The sequence below is a fragment of the Triturus cristatus genome, chromosome 2_2 (assembly GCF_964204655.1).
Source record: "Triturus cristatus chromosome 2_2, aTriCri1.1, whole genome shotgun sequence".
Classification (NCBI taxonomy): Eukaryota; Metazoa; Chordata; class Amphibia; order Caudata; family Salamandridae; genus Triturus; species Triturus cristatus.
The window spans coordinates 840094926-840116678 of NC_140582.1; the positions used below are offsets into that span (position 1 = coordinate 840094926).

General features: G+C 47.9%; 1 protein-coding gene across 6 annotated transcripts in view; it reads left to right on the forward strand.

The window, feature by feature from the left end:
• ATP8A1 (ATPase phospholipid transporting 8A1) overlaps positions 1 to 21753 on the forward strand; it is a 1017459-nt gene that overhangs the window by 582041 nt on the left and 413665 nt on the right. For all 6 annotated transcript variants that reach the window (XM_085642166.1, XM_085642168.1, XM_085642167.1 and 3 more), the window contains one exon: positions 6087 to 6151. In XM_085642166.1, coding sequence (XP_085498292.1) covers positions 6087 to 6151 — 65 coding nt within the window. The remainder of the gene's footprint in view (positions 1 to 6086; positions 6152 to 21753) is intronic.

A 21753-nucleotide genomic window follows, 5' to 3' on the forward strand; every position in this document is an offset into this window, starting at 1 on the left:
AGTTTCAAGGCGACTCGCCCTCAGTCACACTTTTTGTCTTGAGAGGAGCTCCGGCCTCCTGTACGCCTTTCCGCCTACACCACTCCTGCCCTGAGTTCTTAAGGAGATCAGAAACAACTGGGCCCAAGTCATCCTTATGGCTCCAGACTGAGCTCGAAGAGTCTGGTATCCCGAACTGTTGAGAATGGCCATCGATCCTCTGATTAGGTTGTCCCTTCAGGAGGATCTTCTGTCGCAGCAGCAGGAGAGTGTGCTCCATCCGAACGCCTTCATTTGTGGAGACTGACAGATTTCAACCTTTCACCTTAAGTCTGCAATGTTATGTTGCCAGCTCAGCCTCCATCTATCAAGATGGTATACATTAGTCTTTGGAGCATGTTTGTCGCATGGTGTACAGCCAAACAGGTTGACCCTTTATCTGCACCCCTTTCCTAAGTTATTTTGTTTATCCTTACCCTGACCCAGCAGGGATCTGCATTGTGCACGTTGAACAGTTATTTGTCTGCTATCTCCGGCTTCCTGCGGCTGCCAGATAAGCTTTCCCTTTTCAAGTACCCTATTGTGAATAGGTTCCCAAAATGTTTGCAAAACGTATTCTCTCCAGCTCCCTTTGTTATGCTCAATGGGACCTTAACTTTGTTCTGACCTTTGTAATGTGCGCTCACTTTGAGTCGCCTCATACCTGCCCTCTTAGGCTTTTTACCATCAAGACTGCCTTTTTGGTGAAAATTATATCTGCCCGGAGGGTCAGTGAACTACAGGTGTTGTCATCTCAGCCTCTATACATCTCCTTCTTCCCAGACAAACTGGTCCTTCAGACCCAAACATCCTTCTTGCCGAAGGTAGTTACCCCGTTCCATGTAGTCCAGTCCATCACCTGACCTACGTTTTATGCTCTGCCTCATCCCTCTAAGGCGGAGGAGGGACTCCACTGACTGAACCCATTGTCATTCTACCTTGACCACACAAAACCATTCTGGGTGGACGATCAACTCTTGGTGGAATATATTGGAGCCAAAAAAAGGAAGGGTGTGCAGAAACAAACCATCTCCAGACGGATCGTGCTCTGCTTTAAGATTTGCTACTTATTGGCTAAAAAGCAACCCTCACCGGGTTTGTGCGCTCATTCTGCCCGCGCAAAGGCTGCCACCACTGCGTTAGCACGCAGAGTTCCGGTCCTGGACATCTTGCAGGCAGCACCATGGGCCTCGCTACATACATTCACTTAGCAGTGCTGCCTGGATAGTCATATCCATTGAGATGGGGACTTTGCAAATTCGGTCCTGCAGGACTTCCTAGTCTAAATCAAGTTTGCAGACCCATCTCTGGAGAAGTACTGCTTGGGTATCTGTTCTAAGGTAAGAAATCTTTTAGATGAACAAATTACTTACCTTCGGTAATGCCTTATCTTGTATAGACTCTGTATCCACAGATTCCTTGCTCTGTGAACAGATTTGTAGGTACAGCCCATTCTATTCTCAGGGCCCTAGTTCCACACATTAGTTGTCCGTGTCTTCGTGGCTCTGCGCTTCTGGCAAGATAAGTCACGAAAAGAAACTGACGTTAGCATGCTGGGGTAGCACCTATATAGACACTGTGCATGTCACTTCCGGTACGTACGACCCCACACAGAGCCGAAAGACGCCACCTACCAGCATGCAGGTGTACTGCTCACAGAAAAAAATCCTGATCCAGTCTGACGTCTGGGGATAATTCTAAGGTAAGGAATCTGCGACTCGATAATATCTACAAGATAAGTCTTTACCAAATGTAAGTAACTTGTTACAGTAGTGGTAAAGACTCCTAAAACCAGCAAAAACGAAATTCAGCACACAGTCAAAAAACAGGAGGTCAGAAGCAAAAAGACAGAGTAAATCACTCCAAAGATGCCAGGTTTCACAAGCAATACCAGCATACACAACACCAATAGTCTTGGAAATCACAACCAACATCAAAACAGTGAGAATCACACTCTCTGTTCTGTTTTCTACTCTGGTGGGAGGGAGTGTTTCACATCACCTAACAGAGTCCAGATTGATAACCACTGACAAATTTGGTCCTCCAGATCATCTAGAACGGCTGGCTATACCATCAAGTTCAAATATCTTCCGTCTTCAATACCTCCAAAATCAGCACCAAAACACCAAGTGCCATATTTAAAAAAGGAGGTACAGTCTCTACTGTGAAAACGAGCAATAGAACCAGTACCTTCATCTCAAAAATCCAAAAGTATCTTTTCAAGATATATTTTGGTGCCCAAATAACAAATGGAGTTCAGGCCTGAAGACGACCTAAAACAGGCAAACAAATGTATCAGGAGACAAAAGTTAAGGATACAAGCGATGCATTGGATATATCCACAGTTAAGTTAGACTGGATGTGTTCTGTGGATCTTCAAGACGCATACTTTCACATATCCATAGCGAAAAACCACAGAAAATTCTCAAGTTTGGAATATCCAATTATCAGTATATGGTCCTTCCATTTGGTCTAAAGTCAACGCCCAGAACATTGTCCAAATGCATGGTGGTGGTTGCTGTTCACTTCCAGAAAAAGGTTTAAATTTAGCCCTATCCAGATGGTTGGCTGATAAAGGCTCCTTCTTTTTGTTAAGCACAGTGGATTTCAACATAGTGACCAAACTCTTGACAAAGCAGGGCTTGCATATCAATCACTAGTAGTCGATTTCTTCACCTTGCCAACTTTTCGATTATCTAGAAGCCACTCTGGATACTTTAAAAGGAGAAGTGTATCCTTCAGAGGAGAGAGTGTCTACCATCTTTCTGAAATGTCACTCCTTCAAAAGTCACATCCAACAGCTCTAGAGATCTCATCTCTACTAGGGTCCATGTCATCTCGCATTTATCTATTTCCAAATGCGCATCCCCAAATGAGACCTTTAGAACAATGCTTCGAAGACTAATGGTCCCAATGGAAAGACAATTAGTAAGACAAACTCTTTCTCATAACACAAGCCAAAACAGTCCCTGATGTTGTGGTGCAAGAAAAGCAACCTACTGAAGGGAATCCCCATTTTCCAGAATCTTCCAAAACAGACAGTTGTCAAAGATGCTTCCTTGACAGGATGTGGAGCTCATTTACAAACTCTCACAGTACAAGGTCAGTGGTCACAAAAAGAACAATTGAACCTCTTAAATGTTTTGGAACTGAAGGCGGTCCATCAAGCCTTGAAGGCATTTGCACCATTCAACCAGACTATACCACAACGATGCACAAACCAGGTGGCACTAAATCAAAGATTCTGCCTCCAGAAGTTCAAACAATCTAGCACTGCTTACTGGCAAGAAATCTAACGATTCAAGCAATTCATTTACCAGGCTTTCAAAATTATCAAGCAGATCTACTAAGCAGATACTTCATAACCAATCATGAATGGGAATTAAACAAATCAGTCATATTAAGTCTTTTCCAAAACTGTAAATTTACCGAAATAGACATATTCACCACAGGAGAAAATACAAAATGCCCAAACTTCGCATAGAGAATGTGGGATCCAATTTCATTGGACAATGCCTTTATGATTGATTGGTTGAAAGGTTTTCTTTGATCCCATTCATTTCGACAATACTAATCAAGCCTTGGATACCTTAATAATTCTAATGCAAAAAGAACAATTGATGGACAGAATACATCACAATGTCATACATTCACCCCAGTACAGCTAGCCAGGGTGATGAGGGGTGATGCCCTGAGACTGGTCCCAGGATGCTTGTTTCCGGTCTAGGGAGGACCTGGCTTGGCAATTACGGCTGGACTGTTCCCATGAGGCACAGGGTCAAGGCTGATTTGCATATGGCTGGATCTGAACTGGGGAGGCATGCTGAGCAATAAAACAATGGATTTCACCCAGATCTCTTGACTGGGGATGAATGTTTAATTTGCTCTGCATTCCGTCCATCATCTATGTGTCTTTTGCTTTCTCGCCCTAAGTGCGCCAGGTGTGCCTAGACGTGGGTCTCAGGGTCACTGTGCCACTGGATTCAAGCTAGCCTGGTTTGATATGGGGTAATGCCCCGAAAACGGTCCTTGGATACTTGTTTCCGGCCCAAGGACGACCTGGCTTGACAGTTCAGGCTGGACTGTTCCATGAGGCACAGGGCCAAGACTGATTTGCATATGGCTGGGTCTAGACTGGAGTGGCATGGTGAGCAACATAGCAATGGATTTAACCCAGATCTCTTGACTGGGGGTGAATGTTTGATTTGCTCTGCATTCCGTCCATCATTTGTTTGTCTTTTGCTTAATGATTCTAATAGCACCAGAGTGGCCCAGACAGTGGTGATATCCAGAGCTACTTCACCTCTCAATCAAACCCCACAAGAGGTTGCAGTGCAAACACAACCTCCTTTCGAGGATGCAAGGGAAGATTTTTCTCCCCAAAGTACACTCCTTGAATTTGGGGGTATGGCTCCTGAAATAATTCAATACCGACACTTAAATCTTCCTTCTGACTGTATGTCCATTCTCTGGTAAGCTAAATGCCCGAGCACAAAAGTATCTTACACTTGGTTTCTTCAAAATAACAAATATCCAATTAAATGGCAGGAAGATGTAATTTTACCTTATCTGCTCCATTTGGTGCAACCAAAATTACTATTTAACTCTGTAAAAGTAAATTTAGCTGACATAACAGCATACAGAACAAGACCTAAACGAAGATCTTTCTTTACTGCACCAGTTGTTAGACTTCTTCGAAGGATTGAAAAATACTTTTCCCCATATTAGACAGACTGCTCCTCCTTGGGAGTAGAATCTAGTTTTATCAAAATTAATGGCTCTTCCTTTTGAGCCCATACATAAGCCTTTTTGTTATCTATAATGTTAGCAAGAAATGTTAGCGAGCTGCAAACTTTGTCTTCGGTAGAACCATTTACAGTTTTTCACAGTAGTATTTAGAACACTCCTTCATTTTGCCAAAGGTTGTGTCAGATTTTCAAATCAATCCATCAATTTCACTTCCGGGATTTTTCAATAACCCTTCTTCACCATCAGAAATGACTCTTCACTCCTTACATGTTTGAACAGTTCTTAAGTTCTGTTCAGCCAGAACTAAAGAAATCTGTAAAACAAACCAGTTGTTCAAAAATTATGGGCCTTGAAGAACTGGTATGGCTTCATCTAAGCAAACTATAACTAGATGGACAGTTTTCTGTATTAATCTCTGTTACAAATTGGCTAACAAGACCGTGCCAGGTAATCCTAGAGCTCATTCTACACTTGGTGAGACCAAACCATTTGCTGGATAAAAAATGCCCCAATTACAGACATTTTAAAGCAGCTACATGGAAATTTGTTCATACTTTCGCTAAACATTATTGTTTAGATGAACACTCAAACGCTGATTCTTTGCTAGGTTATGCAACTTTTGTTTCCCATTTATAGCTGTATTTGACAACCACGAGTTAAGGATTTTTTTGCTACTCTAGTCTATTTTTATGACTATCAGTGAGGATCCTATGATGTAGAATGAAAAGTTAGTTGTATTCCTAGTTCTGCATTGTAAGTATCCTTACTGAAGTCATAAACAGTCCTTACTCCTCCCAAGTTGTCAATACATTCGCTATATTTTTTCTTTCAATCCATTACCGTCATTCAAAAAGAACTGCGGCTGTGAGGCAAGCTGCCAGTACAGTGCAGGCGGGGAAGGGATGCTGCTCGCTTCTTAAAGTAACAGTGTATTTTCCTTGCAGTCATGAATGATTAATTGTATTCTCAATATGATTAAATGGTAATTATTTTGTTAAAAAAGGAAATGAGTAATGTGAAGCACCAGTCTATGATAATGCGGTGCGGGTAGAGCGATAATCTCTTACCTGTTTCTTCATTGAGGATAAAGGGTAAAACCATTTTTACACTATTCCTCCGTACCGTGGCTCTGGCATCACAGATGTTTCAAAATGTAAGCGGGAAATCCTTGATTTTGTAAAGCAAGTGCAAACTAGTCCAAAAGACATTGCAAACTAACTCTGTTACTACTACATCAGCTTGTGACCCATTTGGGTAAAGGAAATCAAGCAAATCTACCTACTTATCTGTAATGGTGTTTCTTTGTTGTCTTTTTATAGGACACTCTTGTAAACTTCTGACAAAGAACATGGGACTCATAGTGATTAACGAAGGAACTCTTGATGTAAGTAAAAATTAAAACCTACCTTTAATTGCAATTTAAGGTCAACAAATGTTGTCTTCAAGGGCTTAATGTGTCATTGATATTAGATTGAGGACTGTCATATTAATGTGCTATGTTTACTGCATTCGGAGCCACATTTTGTAATTCTGGTTTCTGGATTTAGATTTCTTTACAAGAATACTGAACATTAAAATAGTAATCCCATGTAAAGTCTTGCTTTAACGACCCGTAAGTTATTTACTGCATTGAGTGAGGACATTAGGAATGTATACATCTGCCTTTGGCTCTGGTGAGTTTATTCCAGGAGGTTGGCAGACATGCTAACTACTCTGTTGGAAAACCACACTCCCACTCTGAAAGGGTGGTGGTGGTCTCCCGGACACACTGTGGTAGCTTGGCTCGAGTGGTCAGGAATCAGGCTCCGTGCTAAGCATACGACATACCCAAACAATAACCATGCGTGCATCCGTTCCAAAAACGACTCTACACCGTAAAAATTATGAAAATATCTTTCTTTATCTTCTTTTTCTCTTAGTTGCTGATTGGATAAAATAAATAACAATCACAATATACAAACTTTTAGAAAGTGCAGGTCAAATAAATACTGGCTTAATGATTCAATAAATAGGGGTGATCATAAATACTGAAGGCATAAATAAAAGTGCAATACATACAGGCAATTAAATATTCTGAGGCAATAAATACTGTAAACCAATAAATATTGTGCATCAATAAATACTGTGGACCAATAAATACAGTGGAACAATAAATAGGTTAAATACAATAAATACAGTGCCCCTAATAAATACTTAAAAGCTGACAGTGACACTCATGGAATCAGATCACTTTTGAATTCCTAAGGGCTGATTTGGCCCAGGCACAGCTTGTGGGGATGTGGTAGGCCTGAGGGTGTCTACTCCCTGGTTTGGACAAGGCTGAGGCCTAAACTGAGGTAGATAAAGGGGGGAAATACCAGAGACCTGGCTCTCTCTCTCCACACAACCTCTCTAGATTAGTCCCAGTTCACCCCTGGCACAGTCAGGTTGGTTCTAGCACCTCCCTAGCCCCTTAGAGCAGTCTCTCAGGTCTCCACAGGGCCTTAGGCGCCCTCTACTCCACTTACTGCCCTTTTTCTGATGCTCCGACGCCGCTGGAGTCGTATCGATGCCGTGAGGCGGTTCCGGTTCGATGTCGGCGGCCTCTGCACAATGTCAGTTCTTTGACGACGCCGGCAGGCGGATCCGGTCTCGATGTCAGCGGCCTCGGTTCGATCTCGACCTCCGATTCGATGGCGTCGGGCAGTCTTACTCGATGTCGACTTCGGGCGGCTCCGGTCCAATGGCGACCTCGGCTTCGATGACGTCGGCCGGCCTTGCCTCGATGTCGACTTCCGGCGGCTCCGGAGTGCGACCTCCACTCCCGACCTCCGGTGCTCCTCACAGGTTTCCGGCGACTCCGGAGTGCGACCTCCACTCCCGACCTCCGGCACGATTCTCACAGGTTCCGGCGACTCCGGAGTGCGATCCTCACTCCCGACCTCCGTTACCCTTCACCTCGGTCTCCGACGACTCCGGGGGGCGGACTCCACTCCTCCGATGACGCCGCTCACTCGACCTCGGGTGACTTCCTCCTCGACCTCTGGTACTCCTCACGACCTCTGACGGCGCCCTCTCTCGACCTCTGGCGGCTCCGGGTACGACGTCTGCTTTTCCAGTCAGCGCCGCTTCTCCACCTCGGGCTCCAGGTCTTAGGCTACTCGACGTCGGACTTCAGGGAAACCAGTTTCCAGGTCAGGATCTTGCTGTTCTCTTGTTTCTAAGGCCTGTTCCTGCTGTCCAGGTCCTCAGGATGGTTTTTCTGACTTCTTCCCACACAGGGCTCTAGGCTGGGCTCCGTCAGTAGGGACTAGTATCAAGGGTGGGTTTATGGACCCCACTCCAGGCACAAGTTTCCACCCCTGCTGCTTCACTCCTTCCTCCTTCACGTTTTTGCTGCTCACTCCTCACCAGTCAGGTGCCAACTGCCAGCTCCAACTGCCAACTCTCTGTCTTAGCTTCCCAACATTCTAAACCGCCTCCAACTGTCACAGGGTTCTGGAATGTTCTGGAAGGTGCTAGCAGGTTCCAGTGGATGCTGGTGATGTCACAGGTGGCCACCATTTTGTGCTCCAGGCCCTCAGACAGAAGTTTCAGGGGTAGGTAAAATGGCTCCCTGAATCTGCAGCAACACGAAAAAGTCTGGTGGTTCCCAAAAAGGAAAAATTCAAACAGGGTTTGAGGCAAAAGTGGGACAAAATAAATAATGATGAGGAGGGACCACCCAAAGGGCTGACAGGTCTAACACGCGTCCCCCCCAGCTGAAAGTGGGGAGAGCTACCCAACCCCTTGGGAGTTCTCATCACTAAGGCGGAAATACCTTGAGAGACCGTCTGCAGTGGCGTGGTCCACTCCAGGCCGATGTTCCACCTGAAAGTCCATTCCCTGTAGGGAAATAGACCACCTCAACAACTTGGGATTCTCCCCCTTCATTTGCATCAGCCAACGAAGGGGTCTGTGGTCGGTCTGAACTAGGAAGTGAGAGCCAAACAGGTATGGCCGCAACTTCTTCAGAGCCCATACCACTGCAAAGGCTTCACGCTCTATTGCACTCCACTTCTGTTCCCTGGGAAGTAGTCTCCGGGATAGGAAGACCACGGGTTGATCCAGACCCTCTTCGTTGAGTTGCGATAACACTGCCCCAATGCCATGTTCTGACGCATCTGTCTGGACAATGAACTCCTTGGAAAAGTCTGGGGCCCTTAAGACCGGGGCCTCGCACATGGCTTTCTTCAATCTCTCAAAGGCTTGCTGACAAGCCTCCGTCCAGACTACCCGTCGAGGTTGTTTCTTGGACATGAGCTCCGTGAGGGGGGCTACGATGGTACCGTATCCCTTCACGAAGCGACGGTAGTATCCCGTGAGGCCCAAAAATGCTCGGACCTCAGTCTGTGTCTTGGGGGGTTCCCAGGCCATGATGGCCTCGATCTTCGCCTGGAGGGGTTGCACCGCTCCCCTACCCACCAAGTGTCCAAGGTACACTACCGACCCCTGCCCGATCTGGCACTTGCTGGCCTTGATCGTCAATCCAGCTTGTCTCAGGGCCTGGAGCACAGCTTGCAGGTGACGCAAGTGATCCTCCCAGCTGTTACTGAAGACGGCTATGTCATCCAGATAAGCAGCAGAGAAACTCTCCATTCCGGTGAGGATCTGGTTTACCAGGCGCTGAAACGTGGCAGGTGCGTTCTTGAGCCCAAAGGGCATCACACAGAACTGGTAGTGGCCATTGGGCATGGAGAAGGCTGACCTTTCCCTTGCTCCATCAGTCAAAGAGATCTGCCAGTACCCTGAAGTAAGGTCAAAGGTACTTAGATATTGGGCAGCTCCCAGCCGGTCAATCAATTCATCCGCCCTAGGGATCGGATGAGCATCAGTTTTGGTCACTGAATTCAGTCCCCGATAGTCCACACAGAACCTCAGTTCTGGTTGGGCACCCGGTGGTGCAGCTTTTGGTACTAACACCACCGGACTGGACCAGGGGCTGCTAGAAGGTTCGATCACTCCTAGCTCCAGCATCTTAGTGACTTCACTATGAATGCTGGCCTTCACCTTGTCTGACATCCGGTAGATCTTGGACTTCACAGGTGGGCTGTCTCCTGTGTCCACGTCATGGACGCACAGGTGAGTCCTACCCGGGACAAGGGAGAACAACGAAGAGTACTGCCCCAGGACCTGGCGACAGTCCTCCTGCTGTTCAGGAGTTAGAGATGGGGAGAGAATCACTCCCTCCACCGACCCATCCTTCTCTTGAGACGCAAACAAATCGGGGAGAGGCTCGCTTTCCACGTCCTCTCCTCCGTCAGTCACCATCATCAAGATGACTTCGGGCCTCTCGTGGTGGGGTTGGAGGCGGTTGGCATGCAGCACCCGCAGGGGCTGATGAGGGGTCTTCAGGTCCACCAAGTAGGTAGCCTTACCCTTCTTCTCCAACACCTCAAAGGGTCCTGACCAGCGATCCTGGAGGGCACTAAGCTCTCCTGGTTCGATCACCCACACCTTCTGGCCAGGCTCCAACTCCACCGGGTGAGCATTGTGGTCATACCACGCCTTCATCACTGCTTGGCTGGCTTCCAAGTTGTCAGAAGCTTGCTTCCACAACTTAGCCATTTGGCTCCGGAAGGCCAGCATGTAGCTCACCACATCCTGGGGAAGCTTTCTGGGAGTTCTTTCCCATCCGTCTCTCACCAGGTTGAGAGGTCCACGTACAGGGTGCCCATACAGAAGCTCGAAGGGGCTGAAGCCCACTCCCTTCTGTGGCACTTCCCTGTAGGAAAAAAGTAAACAGGGTAGGAGGACGTCCCATTTCCTCCGCAGGCTTTCAGGCAGACTTCTGATCATGCCCTTCAAGGTTTTATTAAAACTCTCCACCAGACCATTGGTCTGGGGGTGGTAAGGAGTTGTGAACCGGTATGTCACTCCACACTCCTTCCACATTGCCCGCATATACGCTGACATGAAGTTGGTCCCCCTGTCGGACACAACTTCCTTGGGAAAACCCACTCGGGTAAAGATTCCCATCAGGGCCCTTGCCACAACAGGTGCTGTTATGGTCCTCAGAGGTATTGCCTCTGGGTACCGTGTGGCATGATCCACCAGAACCAGGATAAACCGGTGACCAGCTGTAGTTGGCGGATCTAATGGACCCACAATGTCGATGCCCACCCTTTCAAAGGGGGTGCTAACGACAGGAAGTGGTTCCAGGGGAGCTTTCAGCTTCACTCCTGTTTTCCCACTGGCTTGGCAAGACACACATGTCCGGCAGTAGGTATCGGACGACACTTTCATCTGAGGCCAATAAAAGTGTGGGACAAGACGGGCGAAGGTCTTGTCTTGCCCCAAGTGTCCTGCCAATGGTATCTCGTGAGCCAACTCCAGAAGGAAGGCTCGATAACGTTGAGGAACTACCAAGGCTCGTGACGATCCGTGTAGGGGTGCCTTGGGTTCACTGTAGAGGAGGCCATCCTCCCAGTAAACACTGTAGTTCCCTTCAACGTTCCCTGCTGCCTGGGCTTCGGCCTGTCGCCTCAGCCCCTCAAGGGTAGGGCACTCCCTCTGGCCCTGGCAGAATTCCTCCCTGGACGGGCCTCCCTCCACGTGCCACTCGGCCGGGATGGGTAGGTCCTCCAGGTTGGTAACGTCCCCCACCGCAGACTCCTGGTCCACCACCTCCGGTGGCCTATCCGTCCTACGGGGTGGGGCCGCCGAGGCAGGCTCCTCCTGTCCTCGGTTCTTCCCTTGACTGGCAGCTGGCTGGGCCTTTGTTCCAGGCTCCAGCCGAAATGAACTCCCTCTTCGGGTAGTCTTGGACCTTGTGCTAACACAGGCCCAGTCAGGTGTACCCAGCATCTCGGTGTGAGTCCGGTATTCCACCTCCTTCCAAGCGTTGTGCTCCATGTCATTCCCCAGCAGACAATCGACTGGCACGGCAGGGCTTACGGCAACTCGAAGTGAACCTGCAACCCCCCCCCATTCAAAGGGAACCTCGGCCACTGGATAGTGGCCTGTTCTGCCGTCAGCCATCGCGGCTGGGTGGAGTACATCGGGAATTACCTGCTCTGGAGACACCAGTTGGCTACGCACCATAGTCATACTGGCTCCTGTGTCTCTCAGAGCCTCCCCTCTTTGGCCGTTGATGGTGACCCATTGCCCATACTTTGCGGTATTTGCGGGCACCTGGATCTTAGGAACCATCTCCCGTTCTCCCAGGGACACTAAAGTGACACCCGCCCACTCCCTTCCCTTAGTTAAGGGCATCTCCTCCCCGAGCACTACACTAGCTACTCCGGGGGTCTTTCCTCCAGTGGGAGGGGGTGGTCGTTTCAAGCACTTCGGATCTCCTTTATAGTGTCCAACGCCACCGCACTCATAGCAATGGACAACCCTTGGCTGCTGACTCTGGCCAGGATTAGGGTTTCTGGGCGGGTTAGCCTTAGGGGTGAATCCTGTTCCCTTCCCTTGGAAGTTATTTTGGGGGCCTTTGGAGAACTCCTTTTTCTTTTCCCCTCCCTCTTTCTTCTGGGGGGCGCCCTGTCCGGCCTTTTGAGTATCCCCTCCAGTCCCCCTTGTGGACACCCGGGTACTAGCCCAAATGTCCGCCTCCTCAGCAAGCTTCCGGGGACTGGTCAGCTTGCTATCCACCAGGTGTTGCCGCAGTTCAGGGAAACATTTCTCGAGCAGGTGTTCCTTCAGTACCAGGTCAAACAACCCCTCGTAGTTCCTCACTTCACTGCCCTGAATCCAACCTTCCATTGCCTTCTTCGCATAGTCCAGGAAGTCCACCCAATTCTGCGTGCCCAGTTTGTGACTACCCCTGAACTTCTGTCTGTACTTTTCAGGTGTTAGTCCAAACTTTTTGATGAGCGCCAGTTTCATGGTGGGGTAGTGGGTCTGCTCATCCTCCTCGAGGGCCAATAAAGCATCCCTACCCGCTGGAGGCATGTACTTGTACAATCCCCCTCCCCAGTACTTCTCTGGAACCCCATGGGCCCTCAATGAGACCTCATAGGCCGCTAGCCACTTGGCGATATCGTCGCCCACTCCATAGCTAGCTACTATGTCCTTTGGCAGGTATGGTTTAGGTTCCCTGGTGATCTCTTGGGTTTGGCTGCCACCATTAGGAACAGGTTGTGCCCCGATTCTCAAGACCTGAAGATCTATTTCTTTCAGTCGTAATTCATGGGCCATCCTCTGCTCCTCCTTCTCCTTCTCCAGCCTTGCTAAGTCCCATGTGAGCTGTCTTTTCTCCCTCCGGTCTGTTAACTCCACCTCAGACAAGCCACCGCTAGAGGCACTGCTGCCCTTCCTAGAAATGGTTCTGGGGCCTGCTGACAGGTTCCCCACCTCAGGTTGGTACATCTCAGCCCCCTCGGGGTCAGGCTCTCCATCCCTGTCTTCCTCCTCAGCCTTGCTTTCTCGGCGTGCCTCCCCCCAAGCCCTTAAGCTGGTTTGGAGTGCACCCTTCTTTGCTCCTGGGGGACAGTACACCCCCTCCCGCTGGCAAAACTCCCTGAGTTGGGCCACAGTGTACGTTTCTAGATTTTCTAGTACAAACTCCATCTTGCCCACTCAGGTTAGAGGACAGGTTTTTGTGCAGTAACTATGCAGGGGGGTACCTTTAATAATACCTCCTCCCACCACCAGAGTAAATTTGGAAAAAAACAAAAACCCACAATTAGGAAGGCCGCTCTTGAGAAAACTCCCGGTGTAGGCCTATGGACTACCCACAGTTATTGTTGAGTATGCGTAGGCACAGCTCTATCCCACCACTGAACACCAATTTATGTTGGAAAACCACACTCCCACTCTGAAAGGGTGGTGGTGGTCTCCCGGACACACTGTGGTAGCTTGGCTCGAGTGGTCAGGAATCAGGCTCCGTGCTAAGCATACGACATACCCAAACAATAACCATGCGTGCATCCGTTCCAAAAACGACTCTACACCGTAAAAATTATGAAAATATCTTTCTTTATCTTCTTTTTCTCTTAGTTGCTGATTGGATAAAATAAATAACAATCACAATATACAAACTTTTAGAAAGTGCAGGTCAAATAAATACTGGCTTAATGATTCAATAAATAGGGGTGATCATAAATACTGAAGGCATAAATAAAAGTGCAATACATACAGGCAATTAAATATTCTGAGGCAATAAATACTGTAAACCAATAAATATTGTGCATCAATAAATACTGTGGACCAATAAATACAGTGGAACAATAAATAGGTTAAATACAATAAATACAGTGCCCCTAATAAATACTTAAAAGCTGACAGTGACACTCATGGAATCAGATCACTTTTGAATTCCTAAGGGTTGATTTGGCCCAGGCACAGCTTGTGGGGATGTGGTAGGCCTGAGGGTGTCTACTCCCTGGTTTGGACAAGGCTGAGGCCTAAACTGAGGTAGATAAAGGGGGGAAATACCAGAGACCTGGCTCTCTCTCTCCACACAACCTCTCTAGATTAGTCCCAGTTCACCCCTGGCACAGTCAGGTTGGTTCTAGCACCTCCCTAGCCCCTTAGAGCAGTCTCTCAGGTCTCCACAGGGCCTTAGGCGCCCTCTACTCCACTTACTGCCCTTTTTCTGATGCTCCGACGCCGCTGGAGTCGTATCGATGCCGTGAGGCGGTTCCGGTTCGATGTCGGCGGCCTCGGCACAATGTCAGTTCTTTGACGACGCCGGCAGGCGGATCCGGTCTCGATGTCAGCGGCCTCGGTTCGATCTCGACCTCCGATTCGATGGCGTCGGGCAGTCTTACTCGATGTCGACTTCGGGCGGCTCCGGTCCGATGGCGACCTCGGCTTCGATGACGTCGGCCGGCCTTGCCTCGATGTCGACTTCCGGCGGCTCCGGAGTGCGACCTCCACTCCCGACCTCCGGTGCTCCTCACAGGTTTCCGGCGACTCCGGAGTGCGACCTCCACTCCCGACCTCCGGCACGATTCTCACAGGTTCCGGCGACTCCGGAGTGCGATCCTCACTCCCGACCTCCGTTACCCTTCACCTCGGTCTCCGACGACTCCGGGGGGCGGACTCCACTCCTCCGATGACGCCGCTCACTCGACCTCGGGTGACTTCCTCCTCGACCTCTGGTACTCCTCACGACCTCTGACGGCGCCCTCTCTCGACCTCTGGCGGCTCCTGGTACGACGTCTGCTTTTCCAGTCAGCGCCGCTTCTCCACCTCGGGCTCCAGGTCTTAGGCTACTCGACGTCGGACTTCAGGGAAACCAGTTTCCAGGTCAGGATCTTGCTGTTCTCTTGTTTCTAAGGCCTGTTCCTGCTGTCCAGGTCCTCAGGATGGTTTTTCTGACTTCTTCCCACACAGGGCTCTAGGCTGGGCTCCGTCAGTAGGGACTAGTATCAAGGGTGGGTTTATGGACCCCACTCCAGGCACAAGTTTCCACCCCTGCTGCTTCACTCCTTCCTCCTTCACGTTTTTGCTGCTCACTCCTCACCAGTCAGGTGCCAACTGCCAGCTCCAACTGCCAACTCTCTGTCTTAGCTTCCCAACATTCTAAACCGCCTCCAACTGTCACAGGGTTCTGGAATGTTCTGGAAGGTGCTAGCAGGTTCCAGTGGATGCTGGTGATGTCACAGGTGGCCACCATTTTGTGCTCCAGGCCCTCAGACAGAAGTTTCAGGGGTAGGTAAAATGGCTCCCTGAATCTGCAGCAACACGAAAAAGTCTGGTGGTTCCCAAAAAGGAAAAATTCAAACAGGGTTTGAGGCAAAAGTGGGACAAAATAAATAATGATGAGGAGGGACCACCCAAAGGGCTGACAGGTCTAACATACTCCCAGTAGTGCCCTGATATTAGCCAGGTTCTGACAAACTCCATGTAACTCAAAAGCGGTCATTTGCAAAGGACCTGTTATTCCCTGCTTACAAAATCTTATGTTGCCCCCATTAGAAGTTGAAGGGAAACGGATCTGGAGGAAGTCTATCATGAATCCGAAACGACTACCAAAGAAATTGGGTTTTTGATTGAGGGAGGTCAAAACCCTTCTCAAACAATACCCACAATCCTTTTCAGGGTGAACCACAAAAATCACTAAATTAACCTGTGCATAACAGTCTGGTAGATTTACACAAAAATAGTTGGGCTTAACTTAAGAGCACTTTGTTACTTATTTATGCATCACAAAAAAAGTAATAAAGTGAAAACACAACATGAGCTATCCCACACCAGTTTAGAACAAGCATTGGCATAGCCAATAGGTCTCGCTTTTGGGACCTTATAAGTATTTCGTTATGCAGCACAATATCCTTGATGCAACAACATTAACTGTTGCATGGTTAAGCACTTATAAGTCCCCAAAGGCTACACCTATTGGCTATTCCAATGCTTGTTTTCCCTTCAAATCAAGCACTGCATCTGATGTTCCTGCCAATGAGTTAGGTAAAGTCAGACGCTTCCATGCTCGTGTCATGTTCTCAACAGCCATCCTATGTATTCTGGGGCAAGTCACGTGAACTTCTGTTTCCGGATGAAATGAAGATAATTAGCGGATACCTAAAAACATGTCTCTGCCAGCTGAACATACATCACTTTTACGTTTTCTTTTGGTACTTGAATGTGTCCTTTCATCTTAAAAAATGCAAGACGACATACAAGTTCCAGAATTCAAGGAAAACATGAGTGGGTGTGCATGTGTGACTCACACTTAACATGGGACACGGTAGGCTCTCTGCAGGGAGCGCCTTGCTTTGACTCAGGAGTGCCCCAAAAAAGTCCAGGAGGTCTGGTCTCAGGTCAGATTTCCGGGATAGCCACATAAGATCCAATTCAATACATCGAACGAAGATGGAACCCATTTGCAGTAGACGGTTATTCTTAAAATCTGGCGTGGAACCAGCCCTCTGGACCTAATTTGGACACAGCTACTTAAACAGAACCAACCGGACTAACACGCCTGACAACGTGTCGTAAAAGGAAAGCCAAGGGGTGAAACACTGGGGGAGGCAGATATGGCGGGCTTGCACAGCCCTACGTCAGCTGACAAGGCCTGTGTGTATCTCAGGGTCTAAACTGCCATGTTCCCCGGAAAGATAAAAATAGCTGTCAGAGCAAGCATCCATAAGGGGAGGCAGCGAGAGCAGCAGAGGAGTGCCCCTCTAGCCTGCCATGTGCGTATCTATGGTCCGCATTACACACTGTATGTTCTCTAAACACAAGACAGCTGGTAAATGGCGAGGGCGCTTTGTTTTGTGTGTGTGTCTCCTGTAGCATTAAGCAGCTCATTAGGGCTCAGCCTGCACACCTGTTCTGCAGGAAGTGACACAGATCCCCCTCCGCGGTTTCCAGGTAACCGGCTCCGGTTGGCATGGCGGCTGCGGTCCCATCGGGTTGGGGAGACGAGGACAGTAATGCTCGCATATGGTGAACCCATGGCTAAAGGGAGGCCACTATATTGGTTAAAGGCCCTCCCTGGAGGAGGTGCACATATTTCATACTCGGAAGAGCTGATGGGCGCCAAGGGAGACCTCACCACCCAAAGGAGAGCGTAGATTGGACCAGCCACCGTTTCTGGGGTGAGATTTGACTGTTTGCATGTCACACTTTTGTGTACTTGCACACTACTCGCCAATGTAAGTGCACCTGAAGCGCCAGTCTGTTACGATCGCTCTGTGGGTTGGGTGAAAGCTGCAGAATTAATTGGAATATATTTTTATATAGCACATCAGTCTTCACTTCTGCCGCTTTTAAGCACTTAAATGACCGATTTCACTATGGCTCTATTTAATGTAATCAACTTACCGACCGCAGAAGGATGGAAAGCCGAGTCGGCCATGCTGTAGTAGAAATCGCTGAGCCATCCTATCCATTGGAGTCTATGTATATCCTGCATGCTCCTTGCTTGATTCCAGGCGAGGCTTACTTTAAAATGGCGAAACAGGAGTGAGCGTGTAGGACAGCCATGCAGATGTCCACAAAAGTCTCAGAGAGGAACACTTATTTGGGGTCTGCGGTGCTATCGGGAAGGTAAAGGGTCAGTTTGACTACAAATTAAGGAGGGCAAAGATGAGAGGAGAGGTGCCGAATGCATTCTCTCATTCCAATTAGAGTTTAAACAATTGGAATTGGTTATTGAAATCTATAGACTCGACTCTTCAGCCGGATGTGATTCACATGCCTTCAACAGGTTAAACAAGAAATAGTGTACAGTTTGAGAGAAGCATTGATCCTATATTGAGGTGTCATTATGATTGTTGGCAGCATAAAAACTTAACAGTGCCACAGAATACCGAGGATCACAGGACTTCGAAAGTATTCCATATAATATAGGTAGCTGTACATGGTGAGCTTTCTACGTGCACAGTTAATTATTTTGTACGCAGTCATCCCGTCCCCATGCCACATCCTGTCTTTTTATGCCTGAGCCCTTTACAGTATTAACATGAGAGAACATAACAAACATATAGCTGAAGACATTGGACAGAAAGCACAAGATAGATTGAAATGCTGCAGTTCAGAGTTTTTACAGCAAACAATAAACCTCTTTCAGGGTTTCTTTTTTCTGATGCGTGCCTTCTTCCTGCAGCATAAAAACCGCTCCCTCATATTTTAGAATATGCATCACTGCTGCCCTTGTTGTCTGCCCTATTGGAGCGTGACAGAGAAGGACGCCTGTCTGCTAGCAGCAAGGGCTGTCAATGCTGAAATAATTCATGCAGGGCATCAAAGATAAACAAACACGCGTGCCTTGCGCAAGTAGGGGGTGGAGGGGTGTGTGGCCGAGAACAGGCAGAGTTTCCCTTGCGGGAGCGAACGCGAAAATTGCTAACACATGGCGCTGCTCGCTCCCGCAAGGTAATCGCCAAACGTGCATGCGTTGCCATTCAAAGCAATGCAACACGTGCACGTTTTTGCCTGCAAAACCAGACCGATTTCGCATGCGTGCTGCGTAGGCGAGACCTAAAAGTAGAGTAATATTTAATAAATAAAATGAGACTAAAATGACAAAAAGCCAAGCAATAGAACTGGAGATATTCAGTTTTAAAGGTTTAAAACTAGCACCAAGAACCAGAAAGTGCTAAGTCTAGATACCTGTTCGCGCCTGACCGGGACAAAGTCACAAGTTCTAGTTGACTGCAATGGAATGGGGCCGGATACAGGGATCAGGTTAGTCCCACTGAAAAGTTACCTTTCTACAGTCCGGCACACAGAGTGCAAAACTTCAGTTTTTCTCTGGAGGAGCTCATCTGTTGTCAGCCAAGGGTCCAGGACCTGTTTGGGATCAGGAACTCACCCCAGCAGAGGCCAGCAGTGCTTAGGAAGATCCAGTTGCAGGACCAGACAAGTCCAGTGAGGGCCACAGGCTAGCTGGGAAGTTGCAGGGACGCCTCTAGAACTTGTTGTGTTGCTGTAGCTTAGAACAGGTGGTTAGCCAGTTGACCCTTGGAGTTACTCAGTTTAGCATGTGATAAAATAATCAGGCCCAGTCTTCTATGCCAGAGAGCAGGCCAGGCCTCAAGCAGCAGAGTAGTCCTCTAGGGAACAAGTCAGGCCTCAAACAGCAGGGCAGTCCTCTGGTAGCAGCAGGACAGCTCTCTGAAGAGCAGCAGGTCAGTCATCTGGGAACAAGGCAATCCTGCTTGTGTAATGACCCCAGGACCATGAGAATACTGAGAAGTTGGTCTTAGAGTGCAATAATTATACCTAGTGCCAATATTTGAAGTGGGAGAAACCTCTAGGTTCTGCCCCATCCGGTTCTGGACATTTAATTCCTTCCTTTGAAATGTAAGAGAGGCATGGAATAGCTGGGAACAGCCCATCCTGCCAACACTTGGTCCTCCTTTGTCTCAGTGTCATGGAGGAATACATAAAGGCCAACTTCCAATTATTCACAGTCATGTGACACAGGATACATCACCCAATTGGCTGTAGGCACCAAGTAGGTAGGACAAGAAAAAGACAACTTTCTAAAAGTGGTTACACCCAACAGGGGGGCATCCCTCCTAACCTAGAACCTGGGGCCGTTAAATAATATGAAAACAGAAATGGTTTCAGAAGAAATAATCTCAAAGATATGTCAAAACACAAAAACAAACAAAAAAGACAGGTGCCCACAGGGGTAGTTCTCAAAACAGTGAAAGAGATTATTCAGTTTTTTTCATAAAGAGAACACAATACAATGTACAAGCAGACAGTTTGAGCTCACCATGTTACACTAAAGCAACATATACAGTGCGTCAGGCGCACCTTTGGCAAATTGGGATAAAGCATTGATTGCGTCTGGTTCAGTTTTTTTTAATGTGGACAACTTTATTGAATTTAATACCCTTTGCAATTGTGATTGTATTTTGTTTACACCTTATATTGTCTGTCTATGTTGGTTTAGTGTAACCTGATTATGATCCACTGGTCCTCCTACTGTGGACTTTTCCCCCCTTTTCCACCTCCATCTGGGTCTCTGTACTCTTCCTGTGGGTAGCACCCCCAGAAACGAGAGCTTTACAGGTAACTTGAGTGGCCGCCCCACCCAACTCTTCTAATATTGGTGGTACCTAATTTCCCAGAATGCAGTCAATGGGCATTTGGGGCCTAACTATGACCCTCCTCAGGGGCCACTTCCCTACCCCATTCTAGGGGTACCAGAGCCATAGGGCAGACATAGTACTGCCCCAGGGTCTGACCCACCTAACACATCTGTCCGGTGTACTGATCTGGGGAAACCAACCTTTCCACCACCATAGCCTGGCTGGCACCGGTAGCCCTCAGAGCAATGATACGGATCCCATTCACTGTGATCTGATGGTAGTGATGACTCCCACCCTCGGATATCACAAGCCTACTCTCTGAGCCTATTTCCCAAGCAATGGAGATTAGGGCATATTCTACCACCTGCTCCTAATGACTATTTCCCCTGTAAGGCTACATTGGCCACTCCTGTTGCGTTCCCACCAGTAAGTGGTTTCTTAGGATGGACAGAGTCTCCCTGCTTGTGTCCTATCTGGAAACACTCAAAGCAGTGGCGTTGTAAATTGGGTGCCCTGGGCCACTGCCCACCAGAACCCTCTAGCCATCCTCATTTTCAGAAGGTGCATGGGGACCCTTTCCCCTCACTTTACCCTGGGACTTGTTTACGTCACCCTGGACCTCTCCTTCACTCTGCTGAAAGGAACCTGACCCACTCTTCTTGGGGTCACTTCCAGGTACCTTCTGGGAGACTCTGATGCTGACCCAGAGGTCCGCATCCTGGGCAAGCTCCCTAAATGAACTTCAAGAGGTTAGCCTGAAATTCAGTTTTTTCAAAATATTGCTTGACTGACGCTGGTCCCCTTACAAACTTCATAAGGCCGAAATCCCTCACCTGCATTTTGGAGGGATGAAATGCGAATGGGGGACATGATGCTTTGGTTGTGGTATTGTCCTGCCCTTTTTATATATTGGAACAAAGTATGGTCCACTGGGTATAGATAAATGGCATCAAACCGACATCTTCTTCAGCACTCACCCTACTGTATGATACACTAGATCGGTGTTTCTCAAACTGTGGTTCGCAAATCACTGGTGGGGCAGGAACCTTCAAGCAATAAATAAAGCTGCCTTTTAATTCTATATTAATCTTGTCACATTTGTTGCACTTCAAACGCAGACGACAGAAGTCAAATGTCAGGCTGTGTCTTCTGACAAATTCCTGCCTTTTTTAACATGGGGATTGGTGTTTACAAACTCCTCTTTGCAGTCAGTGAAGGAAAACTGAATTGCATTTTGTGACAATCTTGCTGGGGTACAGGGAGCTTGAAATGAAAGGCTGTAGGATATAAATGTGTGTAACAAAAAACATGTAAATAACTGGAAATGGACTGTACACATTCAGCAGCTAGGAAAGCAAAAATTAAGCATATTTCTTTGTAAATCTTGAAGTGTGACGGAAACAAAGATCTTAGCAGGCTCAAAATATGCAAGACACTTTACTTGATGATGCACAAATTATAAATATTCACCAAAACCCGATTTCCACACATTCAGTTTGTGTGCAATATATTTTTACCACAGTAA